At 35.9% G+C, this 24,649-nt stretch overlaps 1 protein-coding gene across 3 annotated transcripts in view; it reads left to right on the top strand.

Moving 5' to 3' along the window:
- Positions 1–24,253, top strand: part of Tbc1d32 (TBC1 domain family member 32) — a 201,917-nt gene extending 177,664 nt beyond the window's left edge. For all 3 annotated transcript variants that reach the window (XM_029542476.1, XM_029542475.1, XM_029542474.1), the window contains exons 31-33: positions 6,312–6,452; positions 11,206–11,394; positions 21,075–24,253. In XM_029542476.1, coding sequence (XP_029398336.1) covers positions 6,312–6,452; positions 11,206–11,394; positions 21,075–21,194 — 450 coding nt within the window. In that variant the 3' untranslated portion in view covers positions 21,195–24,253. The remainder of the gene's footprint in view (positions 1–6,311; positions 6,453–11,205; positions 11,395–21,074) is intronic.
- The last annotated feature ends 396 nt before the right edge of the window (positions 24,254–24,649 follow it).

Here is a 24,649-nt window from a genome sequence, read left to right as displayed (position 1 = left end):
TATAAATCATAGATTTGGTCTTTTTAAAGATTCTGCATATTTTCTTCACCCATTAAAAGCATTAGCATTTGGCATTCTGTCATTCACAGCATCCATTCTCTTGCTGTGTCTTTCCACTGAGATTCTTTTTATTAGAATGGCTGAAATCTTCATGTCAGTTTGTGTGTTCCTCGCGATTTCTACTTTTATGGAATTCTATTTTTATATCCTTCATTGTCCTCCTTATTTCACTCAGCCCTTTGTGTTTCTTTGGTTATCAATCAGGAGTTAATTTCTGTCTTCTTTAATTTAATTGCGGTGTTTGTGTCTTCTTTCAATTCCTTGACCTCCTTGAGTATGTTTAAATTAGTTCTTTTGAATTTTGTGTCTTGAATTCCAGCTAAGTTTATCTTTATCTTTAACCATTAATTACTATGAGATTGTAACTTTTCAAAAGGTCTCACTGTCTTGTTTTCATATTGCTTTGTGGTGTGTGTGTGTGTGTGTGTGTGTGTGTGTGTGTGTGTGTGTGTGTGTTATGTATCCTGAGCTTCTGGAGTTAGGCTTTTGTTGCCTGTTTTGAGATGAGGCTTTGGTCCTTGGGAGAATGGGCATTTTGATCTGGATTTACTATTGCCATGACATGGAAGATTTTGATCAGCTAAGAAATGCTTAAAGGTCATTGCTTACAAAATAGAACAATTTTTTTTATCCCATTTCCTCAAACACTGCAATTATTTTCTGTAGGCTCATAAAATGAAAAAGTCTTTAGTTTTGTGGCACTTTCTTAGCTCTTAGTAACACAATGTGTTGCTCTGCCTTCTTTAGCTCAAGCTCACATTCTTGACATGGACCTCAAAAAAGAAAGTCAACCTGTGTTGGTTGGAGCGGCCCCACAAACTTCCAAAGCAGTAAAGGCTATTGTTATTCCTTTCAGTTGACCTCTAAAACTAGTTGGTGTGACCCTAGTGCTGGAGATACCAGTTACCTCTATTGCAAGACATAGAGAAATCAAACTGGAAGTGAGCTAATGCCTCTTCATAGTCCTGGAAGGTACAATGAAGGCTTCTGGTGTGGATCCAGGATATCAGTGATTTTAACCAACTGGCAAGATGTGGCCATTAATGTGCAATAGTGGTACAACTCTTATTGGGGTAATCAGCTGCCCTCATTGGACTCAAGACCTGCCTCACAGGAGAGTATACACACGTAGTACTATAAGCCTGTTCAAAACTTCATGATTATTAGGATGTCTTAATCCCCATGGGCTCTATAGCCACTACTTAGCTAAAGTGACATAGTATAAAATTGACTTCTAAATCTATATGTTAAGCCATAAAAAAAAAAAACAAAAACATGCTACTTTTAGTCTAATCAGAGGATCCACTCCTTGCCAGGAATGGTGGTTAATAAAGGGACTCATGGCTGCTTATCATACTGAGAATCAGTGTTGGTTGTGAGGTTAACAGGAGCAAGAGATTTAGGCTACTTCCCTCTAAGGCTCTGAGAAGGTCATGTTACACGGGCAAGAAAGAATGGAAGAGCCAAGTGACTGAGAGAAGAGTGCGCCGTCTTCAGTACATAATGTAGTCCTTGCTGTCAGGGTCTCGCAGCAGCTGGACTTGCCTTTGCTGTCAGGGTCTCGCAGCAGCTGGACTTGCCTTTGCTGTCAGGGTCTCGCAGCAGCTGGAGTTGCCTTTACTGGGCCAAGTAAGATGGAACCCATTGTCAGTCAACCCTGGATCAAGGAGGAGCACATGAGGCCCTACTTCTCCCAGCTACTATTGGCCATGAGTTGATGCTAAGGGAGGGGCAATCATTGTCATCAGTTGCTTATCCATTAGTGAACATGGGTTCCAAACCCAGGGTCACACACACTGCCCTGGTTAAATTCAGTGGGTCACAAAACAAAATAAAGGTGGAAAATGTGGGAAAGGGAAGAAGACATGATAGTTGTGAGAGGAGATAGGATAGGGTAAAAGCGAGAGTAACACATATGCACAGTGATACCATACTGCCAAAGGAAGTAATTAAGAGAAATTGTAGTCTGAATAATTGTCATCAGGCTCCCCTAATCTTCTTTTGTTCTCCTTCTTGCTATATCATTCATCATCTGCTAATATATTATTTACTTTGTACCATATCCCTCATCGATATGCTTTGCTGCCAGCCCTAGGAAGACAGGTTTCCATTTTGTTCACTGACGTAGCCCCTTATGTTCAAAAGTTAGAGCCTCTTTTCATTACACTATAAACATGTTGAATGTGAATTAGAGTTTAAATTTGGTCATGTTTGGGACAGTAGACTTCATGACTAGAAAAAGTACTGAAAATACTTGATTATCTGCCTTCTTAAGAATGTTATAAACAAATTAGATCAAAAAAATTTCTTTGGTTTTTGGAGACAAGTGTTCTGTGTTAGCCCTGGCTGTCCTGGAACTCACTCTGTAGACCATGCTGACCTTGAAATCAGAGATTCTCCTGCCTCAGTCCCCAAAGTGCTAGGATATACAAGATGTATAAACCTAACATAAGCAAAACAAGAAATAATGAAATTAAGAAATAACTTAATTGTTAGTGAAAACAATAAGAACTTCTCAGAGCTTATAACGTGTAGCTATGCTACTCATTTGTTTAGAATAATAAAAACACTTTAGCCTTTAAGGTTACTTAGACTGGAAGAATCAACTTAAATTATCTTCAGTTATTATAAGAAAAACTCTAAATTATAATACAATAAGTCTTCAGGGAATTTCATAGAAAATCAAGTGAAATGTTGTGCTTAGAATCTCTGTTAGTAATAGGTATGAAAGGAACAACAATTCAGTTAAAATAAAAGACGTTAATTTTTGAGCATTTACAAACAAAACTCCACTGATGTTAAACCAACCTAAAGTAGGAATCAGATGAAGTGGTATAGTAGCCCAGCAGGAAGGTAGTGGACAGCTGTATAATATACATGTACATGGGCTTCATTTGCTCCTGTTAAGTGCTTAGTGTTGAAAAACTTACAGTGTTAAAAAGGCTAATGGAATTTAAACACATGTACAATGCCAAGAACATCATGAGGATGAGCCTGTAATCCATCTGCGGGGCAACCGCGAAAGTGAGACACAAAAACCACGTTTGCTTGTGAAATGTTCATGTTTATAGGATCACAGTGTCGAAGTGTTGAGACATCTTTACATTTTCTCTGCATTGCTTTCCACTTTGTGCATATTAACAAACAGTATTACTGCAAAGCTTGGCTGGTCCTCTGCCTGTAGAGACTCAGATGAGGAGCAGAGTGAACTGCACTGGATTAGTCTCTCTTGGATAGCTAACTTTCAAATCTTTCTAATTCAGTCTTTCTATTTAATTTTTTAACATTTTTTATTTTACTTTTTAAAAGTTTACTTTACATTCCAATCACAGCCCCCCCTCTCTCCTCCTAATTTTTATTGAAACATAAAACTTTTTTTTTAATAGTTCCAGGAATAAAACAGAATTACTGAAGGTGAAAATAAAAAACTAAGAGTCCTCTGCTCTGTTTTTAAGTGAATATCTTTTCTTTTAACCATTAGCAAATAATATTCTGAAGGGAGTTCCTAAGGCTTTGTTTCATATTCTATCATAGACTACTGGTAACTTATCCTTGTTTCAATACTTATTTGACCTTATATGCCATTAGCTTTTATGTTCTCTGAATAAGAGTTGATAATATTTCAGGATGTTATAGTTGAAGAAAATATACAAAATTGTAAAAGTATAAATTATACTTTGATGGTTCATAATTCCCCTTGTTTTGTTTATACTGACCATCTGTTGTTATTTTTCTGACATTATGAATACAATTCACTATATATTGGAGGTATGATACCTAAATAATGGACAAGCTAGAGGTCTTTAATCATAAAGGAGTTTACTATAATTATAACTGTAGTCATTAGAATCTTGCTATTTAATCAATATTACTTATACCAGGTTTGGAATCGAGAACAGGCTGGTTATCAAAAGTGTGACTTCAGGTTCTTTTGGCAGTGTATGATTTATGAGAATAGAGGAACACTTATCTCTGGGACTCTATTACATGATAATGGCTTGTTTTCTTTGACAGTGTGTAATTAATGTCTACTGTCTTTATCTCTTCATAGACCTGTTCTAAAGGTATTTCTACCACAGCATGGAACAATGCTGTGTAAGAATCAGTTCCAGTGTATTCAGTTCTCATAGTGCCTCTGTACTTATTATACAAAATTAGTAAGTTCACATTGAATACACAAACGTGTAAGTTAATCTTTGATTTTTATGTTTGTTAGATTTATTCATTATATAAATAGTGAAACATTCTGAGTTCAAGGCCAGCCTGGTCTACAGAGTGAGTTCCAGGACAGCCAGGGCTACACAGAGAAACCCTGTCTTGAACCCCCCCCCGCCCAAAAATAGTGAAACACATTTTATATTGGACAAGAGGTAAATCAATGAACATTAATTTTTACTTTGTATTATATTTAATTACCTAAATAGAAAATCTTCTCCTTGTTGCTCGAGAAAAGTGGCCATTTGATGCCTACTTAGCATGATGTCTTCATCAATATTTCAACATTTTTATGTGCAAGATCTCTTAGAAAACCTGCCATAAAACACACAGTATTTACACTGACTTATTCCTGCAAATATATTTGTGTAGTATGAAAGAATATAAATCATTTGTGCTAAGAAACAAAAACTGAAAAATCACTGATAAGCCACTGTAGTGCTTTCAGAACATTCATTCAATAGACCTAACTAACTCCTCAAAGCTCCATAGCAACAAGTCCAAAAGGTGTCTTCATATTTTAACCCTTATGTAATTTCATGAGTTTAGTTTTATCTAAGACCATGAACTTTTTAGTTTTAAATGAGATTGGAGGGAGAAATTAAATATAAGGTAAAATTAAAACAAAAATTTTTTTTGGCCATCTCATTATGTCCTTTTCAGGGTTGGGTGTCAACTTTACTTACTCTAATTGCTATTAAAGTACTTTTTCTTGAGACAATTACATCTTTGAGTTTTCTATGCTTTGCTGAAAATAATGATTCTGTGTTGATATTTGAATTTATAGTCATAATAAATAAAATATCCTTGATCATTCATGATCATAAATTGTACCTAAAAACTATTTTTTTTTTACATCAAAGCTGAGAATTGAACTTTGCTCCTCAAGTGTATTAGGCCAGAGTTCTGTACTATGCTACATTCTTAACCCTGAAAAATATATTTTTAGAATTCTAAACTTTATAAGCACAGTGCTAAAGTCCCTGTTTGTACTTGTATATAAGACATGTATGTATATGTATTCATTGATACACAATTTAGTGTGTGCATGTATGTATGTGTATATATATATATATATATATATATATATATATATATATATATATATATATATAATTTCATCAATGCCAGAATCCTTTGAATAAATGTTATACATTTTCCCGTGGCTCAGAAGTGAGTTAATTATGGAATTCTGAGTTTGTGTTCTATTCAGTTCAAGTCCAGATATAAGTTAAAATCAGTAAATCAAACAGAACTAGATAAAGAATCTGAAGAACTGACTAAAGCTTATTTTTCTTTGTTTCAAGACAGAGTCTCTCTGTGTAGCCATGGTTGTCCTAGAGCTGTTTTTGTAGACCAGGTTGGCCTTGAACTTACAAAGATCCGCCTGCCTCTGTCTCCTGAATGCTGGGATCAAAGGCCTGCACCACTCTGTCTGGCCTGACTAAAGCTTTTGAACATGGACTCATTGGCTGAGACAAGCACTATGAAACAGTACACTTCATGTTGACATGGTTATCATGCACAATTTATCACTCATGATTACATGCTTATTGTTTATTTCTTCATGTAATTTTTCTCCTTCTCATCCACAGGCTTTGAAGTTTCTTGAATTACAAACTACCCTTATTCCTGTGTTTGGAAAGATATAACACCTTACCTTTATTGAAGTTTATTACTCCACATGCTTAACTCTCTGACGTTTACATGTTTATAATAATTGTTATAGCACATGACACCACGGTTTTCAAATTTTAACTCCTTTTATCCAGGCAGGGTCTCAAGTAACCTTGGTTTACTTTATCTAGGATGACCTTCTGATATTTGTGGGTTTACAGATTAGCACCCAGTACACATGGTTTATTGTAGTTGGGGTTTTGCGCATTTGAGACCAGAATGTTGTTAACTAATCCATGTCAACCATGTAAATTTTAAAGCAGCAACACATGGCTTAAGCAGAGAGGCTCGGCTAAGTATACTTTTGATTACATTAAGTCACCCATGTTGTTTCTGGTTTCCACTTCTCTTTCATGCAGAGGTACCTTCCTGTTGACACCCTAGGGACCGGCATCCATCCCATCTACTTTTGCAGTGCTCACTATATTGAGATGCTGCTGAAGGCTGAGGTGCCGCTTGTGTTTTCGGCTTTCCACATGTCTGGTTTTGCTCCGTCCCAGGTAATCCAATGAAGAGTGTCAGTACTTAACCGCTCAGGTCTCTGACGTTAAAGAAAAATGCTTTCCCCTAAAATATAGGAACTATACTTAAATTAATAAAGGTTAACTGGGTAAATGTAAATGGATGCATATATATTAATTAGATTAAATATTTGCATATATTAATTTTCTTCTTTCTCCAACTTTTAACTAGCATGCTTTATTTCTTTGTTTTTATTAAATTACCAGTGATTCAAAACTAAGTCTAAATTGCAGTTGTTTAATATTATGTATTATTTATATTCTATTATATTTTTATATTTCTATGAATTGTATTATATTTAAATTGATAAGAAGTTACTCTGTCGTTTTATTGTTGGTTAATAACTCCATGTTGCCAAATATTGTCCACTATCACTGCTGAACAAGTTTTCTGTTCTTGGCTTATCTTTAATTTCATTTTCTTTAGTCAAGTTGGAAGTTAACCAAATAGAACTCTGCCAGTTTTCCTTATCTAAGCCTTAGCTTAACCAGTGGCTTACTGGATACATGCTGTGGCATGGGGGTAGCTTCCTTTGCTGTAAGCTGTCTTCCTTCTTTCCCCTTTCCCCTGCTAGAGGTATCTCCCTCTTCATCAGGCAGTACCTCCTCTTGACATGACCTGTGCATCTGTACTTCCCTCAATGAAGTATCCCATTATTCGTCACATGTACTTCTGTGAGGTGTTCTGCTTGCTCTAAGTCAGGGAAGTTATTAGGAAATTCAGATATGACACAGGCTTCCGTTCATTGGGAAGGAAAATAATTCTTTTGTGACTGTTTTTAGGTTTTAGTGTATTAAACATCTGCTTCAACTTTGAATCACAGAAATTTTAACTCTGGATGAAATTGCTTTAAAAGCACAATATATTTAATATAATTTATAACACTCGATTCTTTCATAGCTTCTAAAAGTCCATTCTGAGAGCAGTGCTGATAAGAGTTACTGCTAATTGTCCTCCTTTGGAGTAGCAGGGTTGATATCATTTATTTAGTATAGTTTAGTGCCTAATGGATTTCCAAAGATTAGGGGGGAGCTGTAATATATGGGGCCCTATATTATCAATGTAATATTCAACTTAATTATCAATTTAATTCAAAAGGAAAATGTTCATCTATCAATTTTATGTATCTTGTAAGTCTGAGATAGCATTATCCATGTATAACTGCATAAAACCCTAGCATGGGGACTCAACATTCACAATCTTTGCCCTTAGAGAATGTGAGACAGCAGGATTGCCATGAGTTTGAGACCAGCCTGGGATACACAGTGACTTCTAGGCCAGTCTCTGTTGCAGTGTGAGACATTTTCTAAAACTAACAAGCAAGCAAAACAAAAACATAAAAGAAGCCTGTAGATAAGTAATCCTTTATTCTAGTAATATGATTTCTAAACAGTGGCATTATTCTCTTAATAATAATATAAAAAGCCTTGTAACAGCTCCCACTGTGAGCTAATCACTTGTCTTAAGTGCCTATCACTGCCTTGCTGATTATATACCACCTTATTACTAATTGTAAAGTATAAACACAGGCATTAGTAACTAAATGGGTACCTATGATTAAGTCATGATTTGGGAATAGATTTGGTGGTTTGAAGTTTACTTGTTTTGATCTAATTAGGAACAGTCATTTTTGAAGCTGTATATTTTTAAGCATGCGGGGTTGGCTAGTTAGTGGAGGATTTGTGGGAACATTGCTAAGTGAAACACAGGGATCTCTAGAGTGAAAACAGCAAGCTCAGCTGCCCTGCACCAAACTAAATGTGGTAGAAAGTGCATCTGTTGATGGAAGTTTCTTCTCCGAGTAAGAGACTAGAAAGAAGACAGAAATCTGAACTTACATTCTCTTTTAAAGTAAGCAATATAAAATCACATTCCAATTAACTTTCCATCAGTTTTACCTTTTGCTAACAAACATATCTTACTGCGTTTTCTGGACTTTCCTTGTATTTAAAGTACTTTGTATCTTTAATATTGTATCTCTTCTTCCTTGGGGAAACCATCCTGCATAGCATTGATTATTACACAAAACTGTGTCGGCAAACAGGTTAACTTGACTGACCCTGCTGCATAGAACGCATGAAACCACAGTTGGTATTCATTTTCATCATATTAATCATCATCAGCAGCAGCATCCCAATCACCATCATCACCATCATCCATCATCATCCTCCTTTGTTCCTTTTTACTTCAATTATAAAACCAAGCAACAGAAAACTCTTTCATGTTTTATGACACAGTTCTTTTTTAAAAATGTAAAATTATGCAGTGAAACCAGACCTTCCAGATGTATAACAAAATTGTCATATTTGTACTCAGTGTTTGTGCTAGAGGACATGTCTGCCAGTTGTAATTCATTTACAGTTATAACTTTCATCATTTGGACAAACTCCACCATCAAATGGAGAAGCTTTAGAATGATGTAGTGGATGCATTTACTGCATTGAAATCACTCAGGAACACTTCTGTCGCTGTCTACCATCTTCCTACCTTAGCGAGATTTCAGGTTTATGTCACCATGCCTGGCTTTAAAACCACTTTTATTCTTAAGTTATATTTTTCCTTTTCAATAATTCCTTGTATAGAAACAAATAATGTAAAGCTAAATGTTAAAAATGATATCTTTAAATAAAATAGTTGATCATTTAGAAATCACACTTATTTTGACTTCCTTGGGTATCTGCAATCAATTGATTTGACTTCAGTGTTTTCAATCCTTTGATTTTTCTTGTAATCTAGAAACCAGTAGAAATAATTTACTTCATTTAAAATTGTATTGTATATTAATGACATTTGACATAAGCTTAAGTATAATAGAATATCAACATTCATAAGGAAACTACAGTACAATGTGTGTTTTGTGTGAGTGATCTTACTTCTTTATGTTCCTGGATGTTATTTAAATGTGGAATACATACTAACATAGCTACAAACCTAAGATTTCATTTACCATATGGTTGTCATTAATTTAAAAGGCATTATGATCACAGAATGGGATAAAAATGTGCTCTTAATGTCTGGAATACAAAGGTCAGTAGTTGGCATCAGTAATGATATATAAAAACAGAAATTTAGTAAGGCATTCTGGTATAGATGAATCACATCTCCTCAGGAATCAGAAGATGGAAGTTTTAAACTTCTTCACTCAGAAGTACACTGTACTACACATAAGGTGTCTCAGAAGTCTTTATGTTAAAATGATGTTGTCAGAGTAGCCCTACCTCTATGTCTTGTAAGAAAAGATTTGAACAGGGACAAGACAGTTATCTACATGGTAGAGATGGCTCTTAAAATACCAGCCCCACTAATACCTTCACCATAGATTTCCTTGGAATATAAGAAAATTGTTTTCTCTGCCTAGTTTCTGCTTCTTTGTTATGATGGGACTAGCAAACTAACATGTTAGTCATAGCAAACAGATTTGCCATACCAAAAGTTGAAATAAGAGGTAGAAAACCACCTTGTAGAATTTAAGAAAAAGTTCCTAAAGGACATAGAGTTAGAACAAAAATGACCAGGTATATCTGTATCCTTAATACCTGTGTTAAGTTGAGATAAACCACCATATCTGCATGCTTTCTCCTCCCAAGTTCCACTCTTAGCCCTGGAAACCTAAGGAGCCTGTGGCCTTGAACCTGCATTACTCAGACCCTGCCTACATCCAGCATGTCTGTCTCTTCATATGTTTTTCTTTGAGACATGTCTGTCTTTTTGTACACATTTCTCCTTCTGTAAGAAAAACAGAACGCACACTGAGTCAGTGCTTAACCTGTTATTTATTTATTTATTAGAACTTGACTACCTTCACAATGACCTTATCTATAAATAAGGTCAAATTATGAGGTACTAAACAGGTGGTTAAGTGTCTCAGGTGGGCCTTCTATTGCTTTGAACATACACTAAGACCACAGCAATTTTTATAAAGGAAAACATTCAATTGGGAACTGGCTTACAGTTTAGAGTTCCAGTGCATTATGGTCATGGTGGGAAACATGGTCACATGAAGATGGGCATGGTGTTAGGGAAAGAGTTGAGAGTTCTACATCTGGATCAGCAGGCAACAGGAAGAGAGAGTGACTCTGGGCCTGGCTTGAGCCTCTGAAAGTTCAAAGACCACCCCCAGTGACACACTTCCTCCATACTTCCTAATAATACATATAATACATAACAATACTATACCGATTAATGAGTCACAAAGGAAAGCCTTTTTGTAAAAGTCTTGGTTTTTAATTGCTCTCTATATTAGCTCCTGGTTTATGTATACTTTGATTGTGTTTGGTTTAAATTGTTCTCTGATTCAGAATGTTCATTTGCATTAATGAAAAATTTTGCAGTCTGTCATCTCCATAATTACACATCTGTGATTTCAGGTGGGATGGATAAAACTAACATCTCTGAACTTAGGTAGCCTCATAGCATTTGTTAGTAGAGGGTAGACTGGTGTTTTGGGCAGGAGGAAGATAATATGTAAGATGAAGTCACATACCAGCTGGAGCGTGAGCAGGGCAGACCAGCATCAGGTCCTTAGCTCCTGAATCAGGATGCTATGAATCTTCTTACCATGCAGCAAACAAGAAAAACAGAACCTTCAGGTCACTAGACAGAATGTCTTTCTATTTTGATTAAATGCAGGACTTTTTAATCATTTCATCTATTACTGTTTACGAGTTTTAAAAAAGCAAGTGTGGCTTTCAATCCTTATAAATAAAATTTTTTCTTTCTTTCTTCTTTAAGATTTGCCTGCAGTGGATAACTCAGTGTTTTTGGAATTACTTAGATTGGATAGAAATATGCCATTATATTGCTACTTGTGTTGTCCTTGGCCCTGATTATCAAGTGTATGTATGCATAGCCATTCTCAAACATCTGCAACGAGATATTCTCCAGCACACCCAGGCTCAAGATCTGCAAGTCTTTCTCAAAGTAAGTATGATCATGTCTAGAGGAAAAAGTTCTTATAAAATAATCACTAATTTGGAACACTTCATTGTTGTTTTAGTCATTTTTCCATTGCTGTGATAAAACACCATTACCAAAACAATTTATAGAAGAAAGCATTTAATCTTGGGGCTCACAGTTCCAGAGGATTAGGGTCAATGGCCATCATGGTAGAGAGCATGGTGGCAGGCAGGCATGGCATTGGGGCAATAGCTGAGAGCTTACATCTTTATCCATAAGCAAGAAACTGAGAGAGCTAACTGGAAATGGACAGTGGTGCACCTCCATCAATGGGGCTGTATTTCCTAGTTCTTCCCAAACATTTCTACCAACTAGGGACAAATCATTCAAATGTGTGAGCCTATGGAAGCCATTCTCAACCAAACCACCACAATTGTCAAATGCTATCAAGACTCTGCTCCCCAAATCTACTCTGAGTGGTAGATCTGGTTGTCTTTATTTTCAAGATGAGGATGCAGTTAAGTTGCTTGAATACTATACAGTTAGAGTAGAGAGTAGAGTAGAATACTATACAGTTAGAGTTAACTGAAAAATATTGCTGCATCATGTTTGATCAATGAATGCTCAGTTTTTTAGTTCAAAACATTTATACTTATTAAAAAATTAATGTTTCAGAATATCTTCCTGACTTTTCCATTTTCATGGAATGTTTACATGAAATATTATCCTTTTATACCACTCGTAAGAATGCAATATTTGATAGTGGGGATTTTTTTCTTTTGAGACAGGGTTTCTCTGTGTATCCCTGGCTGTCCTGGAACTCACTTTGTAGACCAGACTGACCTTGATCTCAGAAATTCGCCTGCATCTGCCTCCCAAGTGTGGGGATTAAAGGTGTGCGCCACTATGCCTGGCTTTATAGTGTTCTTAAACAAAATAATTTTGCTTACTTCCTAAATTACAATGTATTATATTTGAAGTTTGGGAGACAAGCAGGCATGATATGTAAATATATTGCTATATGGACTTATTGTTGAAATCATAATTGAGTTTGGCCTTTTTTAGTGCTGTTCATCACCCCATCTAGCCCACAGTGACACAACCATATTCATTCACCAAAAAGAGAATGTATCTTTTACTAGGTGAAGGAATTTTGTTTTAATAGTGTTATTCTTTGCTGTTTGGTATTTGTTGGTGTTAGTTTCCATTCAGTGACATTTTTGTGATAATACCATGAGACTGCCAGTCAATCATTTTTGCTTATTAATTTTTTAATTCAACACACATTAAACTATAAATGTGAATAGAATTATAATCATAAGATCTTTATTAATGAGAATGCTCAACAAAACAATGGTAGTACATATAAGAGGAACACTAACACAGAACCACAAATAATGATTTGTCTGAGCTGATCCAGAGAAAAGGCCATTTCAACATTGAGGCTATGAAGACAGTGAAGGCTCATACCCAGTAAGGGCCTTTTGGTCAGCTGTGTGTGGTGACCAGGTACTAGAATGTTAGGGTATAAAGTTTGTCTATGCTCTTATATCTAATTTTCCCCTAGCACATAGTTCTCTATGAATTTATTATATAAATTTTATGGATGTCTGAGATTGTGTTTCTGTTCTTCATTTCCAGCACACCCTTTAGCTTTAAAAGAACTGTGATGTGGTCTGTTCAACATTTTCTCAATAAATATTTGATGAAAAAAGTAGTAGAAAATTCTATTAGATGAGCTAATTATTTTTACTTATCCTGAGCCACAAACATTGTTAGGTTTGGAATAGTTCCTGCTGTCATCCTTGCTAGCTGAATGCCTTTACATACCTCTGTCTTGTTAATATTGGTGACTCCAGCAGTGTCATCTTACTCTGGTCAGTGTTGATGACTACAGTAATGCTCGTTTTAAGAAATCTCAAACATTCAGTTTAACCAATGAAGACTCAGAAGCCAGATTTTGAGTTGAAAGCCTGCTGCTAGCTGAGAGAGGTAGAGAAAGCATACAACTGACCTTTCCCCCTTAGCCAGCATCCCAAAGGAAGCTCTCCTTCTCCACACTGTCTTAAAAACCCCTCAAACTGAATGTCTCCCCTTCTACTTCCTGTGTGTCTCTCTAGCCATCCTCCTGTCTTCCTCTTCCTCTATCATTTTTTCCTATGTTCACTCCCTATCAACTGGTTGCTTGCTCTGAGTCTTGACCTATGGTTGATTGTATTTAATCCTGTTTACAATAAACAGATAGGTCTCGGATTAAAGGTGTGTGCTAGGTTTGAGCCACATCACAAGGAGAAACAGGTTTGTCCAGAAAATAGCACAGTCTTGGGCTTCACGTATTCTGCAGCAGAGCGCTGTCATCCTTTTCTGGTTAACACTGGTGACTATTGCAATGCCATCTTTGGATAGCTGCCAAGAAATGTTGCAATAGGGTTTTAAAAGTGACCTGTTTAAATATGTACCAAACTCCATTGTGTGCTTGCTACAGTGCTGTCAGTTTAACCTAAAGGGTTTAAATGGGGTGGAAAGTTTATCTTCTAATTCCTATTTAAATTACTAGGATTTGAATTGAGTTGGTTAAATCCAAGCTAAAACCTGTTGGGACAGAATTAACTTTAGTATATGTCCTAGAGCTGACCTTTCTTTTAAATTCTTTATTTGCAGTTTTTTGAGAGACTGGGAAAAGCTTTTCCTGCTGGTACTATGATTTTATTCTTATTGTTTAACTTTCCATGTGTGGTTCTCAAAATGCCCCCCACTCTACTTGTAGGAAATTTTGATGTAGTTTACTTGAATGTATACATATGTGCATATACTATTTGAACTCCATTGAGGTGTATAGTAGCATCTTGTTTGCAAAATATGTGACCATATGTGCCAAACTTTTCATAGTTAGCTGTATGTAGTCACATACAGAAACATGCAGCATAGACTGGCTGAAGGGGAGAAAACATGTATCAACATTTCTCCATACAATGAGAAGTCAGAGCTATGCTAATATTCCTTAGATTGACAGTTCCATCATTTTTGTCCTTGGTTTTGTCTGTCTGCTGATACTACTTCTGAGATGAACGAAGTTGAGCTAAACAAATGTAAAATTTTCTTTTGTAAATAATTCATGTTTAATCTGTGAAATCTAATGAGGGGATAAAGAGATGGCTCAGTGAGATGCAACTAAAAATCCCAGGTCACCCCCAGGAACCCCATGGCAGAAGCAGGGAGAACTGACTCCTGTAACTGTCCTCTGACCTCGACTCAGGCTTTGTTTTACACAGGCACACAGAAAGACACTCAGAGAAATTTCATTAAGAAATAAAAAGATGATGATTCATTGTGTAAAAATAACTAGAAAGAGCATTTGCTGGGAGAAGCATCCTGAGTTTCAGTTACTACGACATAAGTAAATTATGTTTACTCACCTAATCCTTCAGTCATCACCAGCTGTCCTGAGAACCTCTAAAAAGCTAGATATGTGCTTCTTCTCCCAAAACAAGTTTCATATATTGATTGAAAATGAGAAAGTGTCATGACCAAGCCTGCTTTGCCAGTAAAAGTCTGTGTGAGATACGTTCCATAGGGACAATAGCAGCCCATAGCTGTTCGCTTTAGATTAGGCTCAGGATTTTAAATCAGTCCACTGAGGGTCCAGGTCCCTTGCCTTCATTTCTAACTGCCCACTGAAGAGTGTTTCAGTGTTCTGAATCACTAAACTATAAAGACAAGAAGAGGCGGCTTAGATCAGTCAGTGGGGAGCACCACTACTTGTCAGCCCCAGTCCACTGAGGGAGCACTGTGGTTGTATGGAGAATACATTTGGATGCGGTTGGATGGATACTTGATTTTCCTGTTCTCATTATACCATTAAGATATAACAGCAAGTAAATGTCATGGATATGGCCTGAAATAATCCAATATCTATGTTTTGCTGTTGCTTTGATTTTATTTTTTTATTTTTAAGACAGTGCCATACTACTTAGCCCTGGCTGACCTGGAACTGCCTATATAGACCAGGCTGGCCTTCTGTGTAAGAGATTAAAGGCATGCACACATTTTAGTGGGACAGCTTTTGAAGCTGTGATGGAGCACTCAAGCTTAATCCGGAGACTGGGTATGACATAATTACTTATTTATTCATGTATTTTATTCCTTCATTATTAATTTGTCTTCTTGAGTTGCTAGGGAATCTGAAAGTTTTTTTATTTTTTAGTTTCTGATTTTCAACAGCCACTGAGAGTCTGTGGCCACCACAGTTCCAAAGAGAAAAACATTCAACAAAATTAATGTTCTAAAATGTTTTAGCTAACTAGAAAATCCAAATAATTTTTATTTCAGACAAATTTGAATGGTAGACTTCTATGTAACAGGAGTATTAAAAATCATCTCTACACTCAGATTCACTGGAAGCTGCGTTTGCAGGGTCCTGTGGGGGAAGTCTGAGTGTTGCATGGCCTGGCCTGGCCTCTTACTTCCTCTCTCACATGCTTATGGGTTGGCAGAAATTGTTAGCATTCATATGTCTGTGCACACAGGGGACAAAGCTCACCCAAATGCCATGTCTAGGGGAAGACTGGAAACCATGCTGTGAAAGTTCAGAATGCTTAATTAACATTCCTCCAGTGAATCCTGCATATTGTAGAAAATTAATTTATAATTATGAGAAAAATCAGATTGATTTCAACCCAATCAGTAAATTGTTGAGAGGGAATTGTTGTTGATGGCTATTGCCGCTGCTATTATCAGAAGGTAATGACAGAGTAGAAAATGGAGATTAGACAGAGAAAAACTGATTAAGTGCTAAGCCTTAGAAGACAAAAGTGCACATATGATTAATGAAGTCCATCCCGGGGAATAAATAAAACAGGCCTAGTATAGCATCAACTGTATTTTCAGATTTCAATGTATTTTGGCTACATTGCTCTCTGGCACTTGAAAACACATTTTTTTTTTTAATGTCTCCCTCATCATGTTAGCAAGTGCCTTTACTATGGATCCATCTCCATATCCACCCTGGGCATATATTTTTCACAATAAACATTTCAACTGAACGAAACACTTCTTAGATGCTTTTATGAGATTTGGTATTATTGCAAATCATTTAAGTAATCCTTGTTAAATCATACAGTTTTAGTAAATCAATTGTCTTCCATGTAATCCCACACAAACTTTTTGCTCCATAAATTAATATTTTTAAAATTACTACTTAAAAGTCACTATACCCTTGCAAACACAAATAATCAAATGTTTGGGAGTGAATAGACTCAGTCATAAAACCAGAAAAAGCAAGGAAGGTAGCCCACGTCAACACAATGATCTTCTGTACCTTATGTCTACATCACAGAAAATCAAGATATCAAGCTTAATAGGCTTCTGGTTGCTGAAAAATATTTGTCCCTATTATCTTTGGAAATTATAATCTATACAAAGCTCTTTTAAAAGTATAGGTATAATTTTCCTTTCCTCATAGGCATATCCCTGAGGATTTGTGAGAAAAGACCATGAAGTCTTAGCATCTGCGATGGGTAGTTAGTTCCCTTACATTCTTGACAAGGAGTTGAGGAGCAAAAACTGAAGTCCGTAACCATGATGTGTGACTCACTTCTTCCTCTGTCCAGTGTGCTCAGGGGAGGGCATCCCAACCATTTCCAGACTGTCAGTTGACACTGTTATGACCAACATTAATGCTTATTGAATGTGAGGCATGGACAGAGGACTTTAGAGGTGTTGCCTATTTATTCTTTAACTTATTCCACTATTTACTGTGTAACAACAGTATCCAAAGCACTGTAGCAGTCACATGATAGATTGTCCATGCTTCACATGGTTTTTAAATTCTTCTGGGAAAAACAGTCTAAGTAAATAATATTACTGACATTATACTTCTTACTGAAGGACACTGACGTGGTGAGGGAGACATTGTTTGAGATACTCAAAAGGATAAGAAGGGCCCTGTATGTCTTAAAAGAAAAACCTTATAAAGGCCTGTGGGGCGTGGCGGGGGGAGTCTTCATAAATGCAGAGAGGGGGAGCTGCAAAGCTCAGGGGCGAGAATTAGCTAAGCCTCCCTAGAGAAGTACTTCTCAACCTTCCTAACACTACAACCCTTTAATACAGTTCATGTTGTGGTAACTCCAAGCCACAAAATTATTTTTGTTGCTACTTTGTAACTCTAATTTGGCTACTGATATGAATTCATAATATAGATATCTGATTTGTAGACTATCTGATATGTGAATCACCACCCAGGTTAGGAACCACTGTCTTAGAGGGTCAGGAAAAGCATTGTGGACAGAACAAGGTAGGCATATAAGGGTGGTAAGGGGACATAGAAGACTTTGTGCCCTTTGATAAGACTTTCAGGTTTTCAAATATATCATCCACAGAGAAAATCTGTTAGTGTGTTTCCGATTGGCACGTGTGAAATTAATATTTAGAGTCAGTAAACTTGCATGAGTTCATAATCTAAAAATTAGTGTGGAAACATTTTAAAGCTTTATTGGCTGAATCTAAATCCTATCTTCCTGTTAAATCAATTTGTCCCTGGTTTCTATATGGTTATCTTTTAAATAATATTAAAAGTTCATTGGAAACTGATCAAAAGTTTTCAACTGTAAAAATGAACTTGGAATTAAAGTTTTATATTTCAAGGAAAGATGTTTATATCATGTAATAATGTACACATAGCTGGAGTTAAAACTGGTTATTGCTAATGCTTTGTATTAATTCAACATGTAAAATGCAGAAATAATGATAAAGCATAATTTAAAGCAAATTGATTGAATAGCAATTAGGTATAATATGAAATGTAGCATGCTCTCAGTGAACCTCCTAACCCAAATTTAAATTATTGCTGTATAATCTATTAAAGTATTTGCTTGAGCAACTATTTCACTATTGTTGCAAAAGTGGTTAGTGTCACTATACTTGGTTCCTTTTTCAGAGAACAGGGTGGTTCTAATGCACTTAGATCTGCCAAGAAAACTAATGAAGGAATCCTGCGAGGAAAGGATTAATTATTACTTGAACAATAGTTTAGCAGTCTAAATGGTCATAATCACAAGTAAGGTTACCCCAAGAAAAGCATTAGAGAATGTTTAGGATGACATGAAAAATATTCTGCTTTAAAGATAAAGTGGAAGTTCAGTACTTTAAATTTTTCTTTAGAAATAAAATTACCTTCAAATTTTTGAAAATGAGCAATACCATTTAAAAATGCATTTAAAATGTATATTTAAATCTTTCACTTATATAAAATGAGGCTTCAGTAACCTTGTATGCTATTACTATGAATCTATCTTCAGTGTAGTTACTAGAATCTTTCTTTTAACTTTAAAATTAATATCTAAAAGAGGAGCCTGCTTTTGAAAAATATATATTTTAAAGCAGAAATATATTTAAACCAAGTATTAGCTGTGGCTTCCATAAGTAGTTTTATGTTAAAGGAAAGTAGCACAATAATTAAAAGATGTTAAGTCAGTCATTTCGATTCTTTTTTTTTTTTTTTTATTTTTGGCCAGGAAAGTATTATTAGATCTATTGTTCAAGCACTGCTGAGCTCCATTGTAATTTGCATTTCATGAATAATAGCTTTTATTTGACAATCATGAATGCCCTGGAAAGAAGTTCTCACAGTGTTGAATCTTCTCTGTTAGGAAAGATGTTACTGGAGTTGCCTTCCAACTTAGGGATGTTGTTAATGTAGAGACCATCAACGCCAAGTCACATCTAACTTAAAGAAAATGGGTAAATTCTTAAAGAATTCCTGCAACAATAGCTATGTAAGGTGAATTCTGGTCCAGTGTGACTGGGCTCACTTTGATCCTTTTCCACCTTGTGAACAAGTACTTTTGATAGACACAAATTTACAAAGACCTAATATTAACCCAGTGAATATCTCCTTGTTTTGGGGTTTTTTGTTTGTTTGTTTTTGTTTTCCTTTGACACAGTCACTCAATACATTGCCCAGGTGGCTTTGAATCTCTACTCTCCTCTTGCTGCAGTCTGTCAAGGGCAAGAATTATAAATGTATGACACCATATCCAGTTGAACATCTTCTCTTTGATTCAGTATGTGCTAGGTAGTTTTCTGTCAACTTAATACAAGCTAAAGTCACTTGAAAGGAGAGAAGCACAATTAAGAAAATGCTTCCATGATATCAGGTTATAGGCAAGCCCTTAGGGCATCTTTTTAGTTAGTGATTGCTGAGGGAGGGCTCAGCCCCTTGTGGGTGCTGCCATCCCTTGGCTCATGGTCCTGAGTTCTGTAAGAAAGAAGACTGAGTAAGCCATGAGGAGCAAGCCAGTAAGCAGCACCCCTCCATGGCCTCTGCATCAGGCCCTGTCTCTGGGTTTCTGCCCTGTTTCAATCCCTGTCTTGACTTGCTAATGAATAGTTCTCTGGTACTGTAAACCAAATAAACCCTTTCCCAAGTTGTTTTGGTCATGGTGTTTCATCACAGCAATCATGACCCTCCGAGAAGTTGCATGTTTGTCAGTCTGAGAGCATGCTTTTGACCATGGCTGTTAGCAGTCTAGATGCAGTGTTCATCTTCCTCACCTTTCTGTCTCATGTGCATAACCAAGAGCTTGTGTGTGCTGATAGGATGCATGAGTGAACAGTCGGAGAACTGATGAAACAGGGTCCTTTACTTTAAAATTGAAAGTAGAGTTTAAAGGTTTTCCTCGGGTGGTATCATATATGTATTATTATATCATATATATAATATTCATATATAATAAGTATAATATATGTATACATATATATGAGTACTTTTGAGGCTTTTAAAATTGTCCTTTATGTGAAAAGTTGAATGTATTTCTAGCTATCTTACATTGATATCTCTCTTCCTTCTCCTCTAACAAGCTATCTGGTATGATACACATTGCCTTTTATTCTTTTGGCCTGCTTTTTGTGTGTATGTGTTATTTATTTTTTTTGTCTTTAAAGAATAAACTTGTGGAAAGCATGAATTACCACAAAATTTTATAACTTCAAAAGCTAACATCGTTATGCTGAATTTAGCATAACTATTCTGAAGGTTTTCTTTTTTTTTTTTTTCTTCAAAAAAACGTTTCAGGTAGATACAACACTAGATAATATTTGAGTGTGCTAAAAGACATAGTCAATACCTACCCCCACAAAAAAAAAAAAAAAAAAACAAACTCTAAAATTCTAAATGTTCTTGCTGTTTATTCTTGAGTGCCTCCTTTTGGATGCTAACCATTAAAAGCACAAATGAATGCCTGCATGCCCAGTGCCAGCATTGTAAACCACACGCTGATGGAGGTTTTTATGAGCATGTGCTACAGCTCAGATATTCCTTGCAACATCACAACATTCTTTGATAGATATAGTTCAGGGCCTTTACTAGTTACATATTCACTATTGAAACTTGGATAAAATATCTAGAAGATTTAATCATTTAAGAGTTTAAGTTTTGTTGCTGCTATTGCTACTGTTGTTAGCTGTAAGGTAGTTTTTTTTGTATGTGTGTTTTTAAATAACTTTGCTCCACAAGGCCATGATTCATTCCTGATAGGTAACAGACACAGTTCCCCAAATGAAAAGTAATTACATATTTACCAACTACGTCAACTGCCCCAACATCTATAGCTGAAAACAAATGATCCTACCACTTTTTAAACATCCTTCACTTGGAATTGTGTATTTTTCTCTGAGTAAATGACTTTCCCTTCCTGTTTTCCCGGCAGGAAGAAGCACTGCATGGGTTTCGAGTGAGCAACTATTTTGATTACATGGAGAATTTGGAGCAAAACTACCGACCAGTGCTGCTGCGAGACATGCGCAGCATCAGAATGCAGAGCTCATAGATCAGGAGAAGCACACTCCAATTTTATGTCCTATTCATTTGTAAAGGAGACAAAGCAACTTGATGGTGTTCTGTCTACATCTGTAAGATCCTTTGTGTGTCCGCACACTGGAAATTAGCACTGTGGGGTTTGGAACAGAATATATTCATCTTGTTGTTTGCTCAGTGTGTAAAACAAAGTGAGTTCATTTGTGAAGTCCCTTGTTCTTTAAATTTTTAGAATCTGCTCTAGGTTATACTTTTTATTTTATGTTTGGCTTACAAAGGGATCAAAGACCTTAATGTAAAACCAAATATTTGAAACTACTAGAAGAAACACTCTTGAAAAAATATGAACATAGCCAATGGCTTCTGAGTGAGCCCAATAGCTGAGGAAATAAAAGTAGGCATAGATAGGTTGTACAGCATACTTGTGAAGTAAAAGGAAAGGAAGCTAGGGCATAAGCCATAGAAAATTCTCGCCAATTATTCAACCAATAAAGGAATAAGATTTAGAACATATGTTGAAATTAATTATATGTACATTCACCTAGCTACTATGGGAATTAGTGTGGAGGATCCTCAAAAAGCTAAAACTTGACCTAGCCATACAACTTATGAGGCATAAATAAACACATAAATATCAGGTGACAGTGGATATCCCTGCACATCTTTGTTTTTCATGACACTACTGACAATAGCCAGGTTATGGAATATGCCAAAGTATTCATGGTATGAAGACAATAGGGATTTATGCAGCCACAAAGAACGAAATTAAGCATTTGCAGGAAATTGGGGTCAGAGATCATGTTAGGTGATAAAGGCAGACACCTAAAGATGTGTACACATGTTTTATGTCCTTTGTGGACGCTGTGGGAGGGGTAGTAATATAAAAGAATAAGCAGTGGGAAAGGTAACAGAGATTATATGAATGTAGTGGAGGTCTGAGGACTACAGATGTGGCTCAGTGGATAAAGGCACTGGCCTCCAAGCCTGTCGCTCCCTCACATCCCTGTGGTCAAAAAAGAGAACTGACTCTCAAGAGCTACTCTCTGCACACGGTAGATGTGCCTGGAACCGGGAAGTAAAATGTATTTTTAAAATAAAAGTAATGTGAGACACATAATCAAAGAATGTTGTATGCATGTTGGGAATGTTATAATGAAACCCTTTATACAAATAATACAAGTTTTAAATTAAATGTCCCAGCACCTGAGTCATTTCTACTGTGGTAATATTTTTTCTATTGATCTTGGGAGGAAGAAGCAATATTTTTGGAAGGAAGCAATGAAGAAAGGAAGGAAGGGAGAGAGGGAAGAAGGAAGGAGGAATGGAAGGGGGAAGAAGGAACAAAAACCTGAGTATTAGAAAGAGTCTATAGATATGGAACAAAAGCCAGATGTCGTCCTTTTTGTGTCTGTACTGAAGGAAGAACACAGACAATAGCACGGTTGGTTGCTTATTTCTCCCATGGAGAAACAAAGGATCCTACCAGGATATTGTCCTCACATGTGATGGTCTTTTTAAGAGGCACTTTTAATATTGCTATCAGTTTCTATTTTTTCATTTGAAATATAAAGCTTACATAGTTCATTTAGAAGATAGATTGGCTCCCTTGTGCTGATAAGCATTCCACTTTTTTTTTTTTTTTGGCATTTCTTGGTGATAGATTTGATTTGCACTAAACTTGAAAACATTAAAAAGAATAGATTTCTAAATTGAAATGATTCACACTATGTTTTATTTAAACAGAACTCTCTGTGCCTGTAAGATTAACATGGAAGGGCCTGTTTTTTTTTTTCTTATTTTGAATAACTGCCCATTTACTGTTTAAAAGCCAATACCCAAACATGCTATTACTTTACCAATTTCAGTTTTTAAAAAATCATATGGGTTATTGTGTATTCTTAGCTTATATAACATACATTTTAAACTAATACTACTTTTTCTCTCTTCTACCAAAATGGGCCATGCCCAATTTTATTTTTGTCAGCATGTGAGGCAACTGGTTCTGTAGAGTTTTGAATTTAGGGACATTTAGGCATTTGAAATATGCTTCTTCCCAAGTAAGTTTTTGTACTGTCCATGCCAGCAATCGCTTTTCAGCAATGGTGTTGTTAGAGGGCATTGTAAATTGGAGGAAGGTAGATTGAACAAGTTAATTAGATTCAGTGCACATTGGCTCCTGCTGAGTGAGTGAAGTGCGCAATGGCCCTAACAAGTTCTCTGTCTTCAGAGTGCCTCTGTGGAGCCAGAGTACATGCTAAAGGTTCCAATGTCCTGTGCTTCTGAGTGATGCTCTTAGTGCTTAGAAGCCAGAACCTTTTCTCATGGGAAAGCTGTTGCATTGAAGAGAGAAATGCATCATCAGTGACAGATGGCTTTTATTGGAAAGTCAGGAAATATCTATATTATGACAATTACATCTTGCAAAAAGTGAAATCATCTGGTTCTGATTTTCCTTTGATAAATTAGAAACTGGACATGGTGGTTCACATTGGTGATCCCAGCACTCCAGAACAGAAGCAGTCCATTGATGCAAGGTATAGATAGGCCAAGTAGGACTTCATAGTAAAACCCTGTCTCAAAAAAAGAAAATAAATAAAAATAATAAATTAGTAAGTAAAAACAAATTAAAGTAATAAGAGTGGGCAAGATGCCTCAACAGATAAAGATATCTAGTGTCAAACACAGTAGCTAGAGTTTGATGTCTATGATCTACACAGTAGCAGAACACCAAGTTGCCCCTTGCCCTCCACACTGGTCCTCAACCAGAAACAATGTAATATTTAAAAAAATAAATAAAAATCAAGAAACCAAAAACTATCTAAACTTAAAAAAATAATAAATGTCTTAGGAAGAATGATTTACATTGGTCTCATGGAAGTAAACATAAAATATAGTTTGTGTGGGTACCCTTGTAATTTGTGATTCTATTTATTTTGAGAATAATGGCCTTAAAGAATACTTCCCTGCCTCCACTGTGTAATTAGAAAGTCTGAGCTCTTAGAACAGTCTTTGTCTCTTGTTTGTGAAGAACTAGTTCATATGTTTTACAGAATTTAATGATAAATAAAATTTTATGATATAAACTATCTTGTGAGAACATTATTAGTATGTAAATCTTTGACCATCTGTCTTCAGATTTTTATGTTCAGTGGATAATAGCTCGGTGCTTGAGTGCTTTCTAGGATGCACAAGGATGCAGACTCCACCTTCAGAACTTCAGAACACAACCCTTGTAGTTTGGAGTTTCATGATACTTAAATATATAAAGTATCTGTCAAGATATTATACTATAACTCTCAGGAGAGTATTTAAACTTCATTAAAATTGTCTATTTAAATCTGAGTAATATGGTATTCCTGTTTGAGTTCTGTTTCCCAGATGTTAAAGAGGTTTGTTTTATTGTTCATTTAAATAGTCAGTTTAAGCACTACACATGAATATATTTTAAAAATCTAAGATAGGGGATGG

The sequence above is a fragment of the Mus pahari genome, chromosome 9, assembly GCF_900095145.1.
Source record: "Mus pahari chromosome 9, PAHARI_EIJ_v1.1, whole genome shotgun sequence".
NCBI lineage: Eukaryota > Metazoa > Chordata > Mammalia > Rodentia > Muridae > Mus > Mus pahari.
The sequence above is the reverse complement of the archived record's forward strand: the minus strand, read 5'-3'. Positions and strand labels throughout refer to the sequence as shown.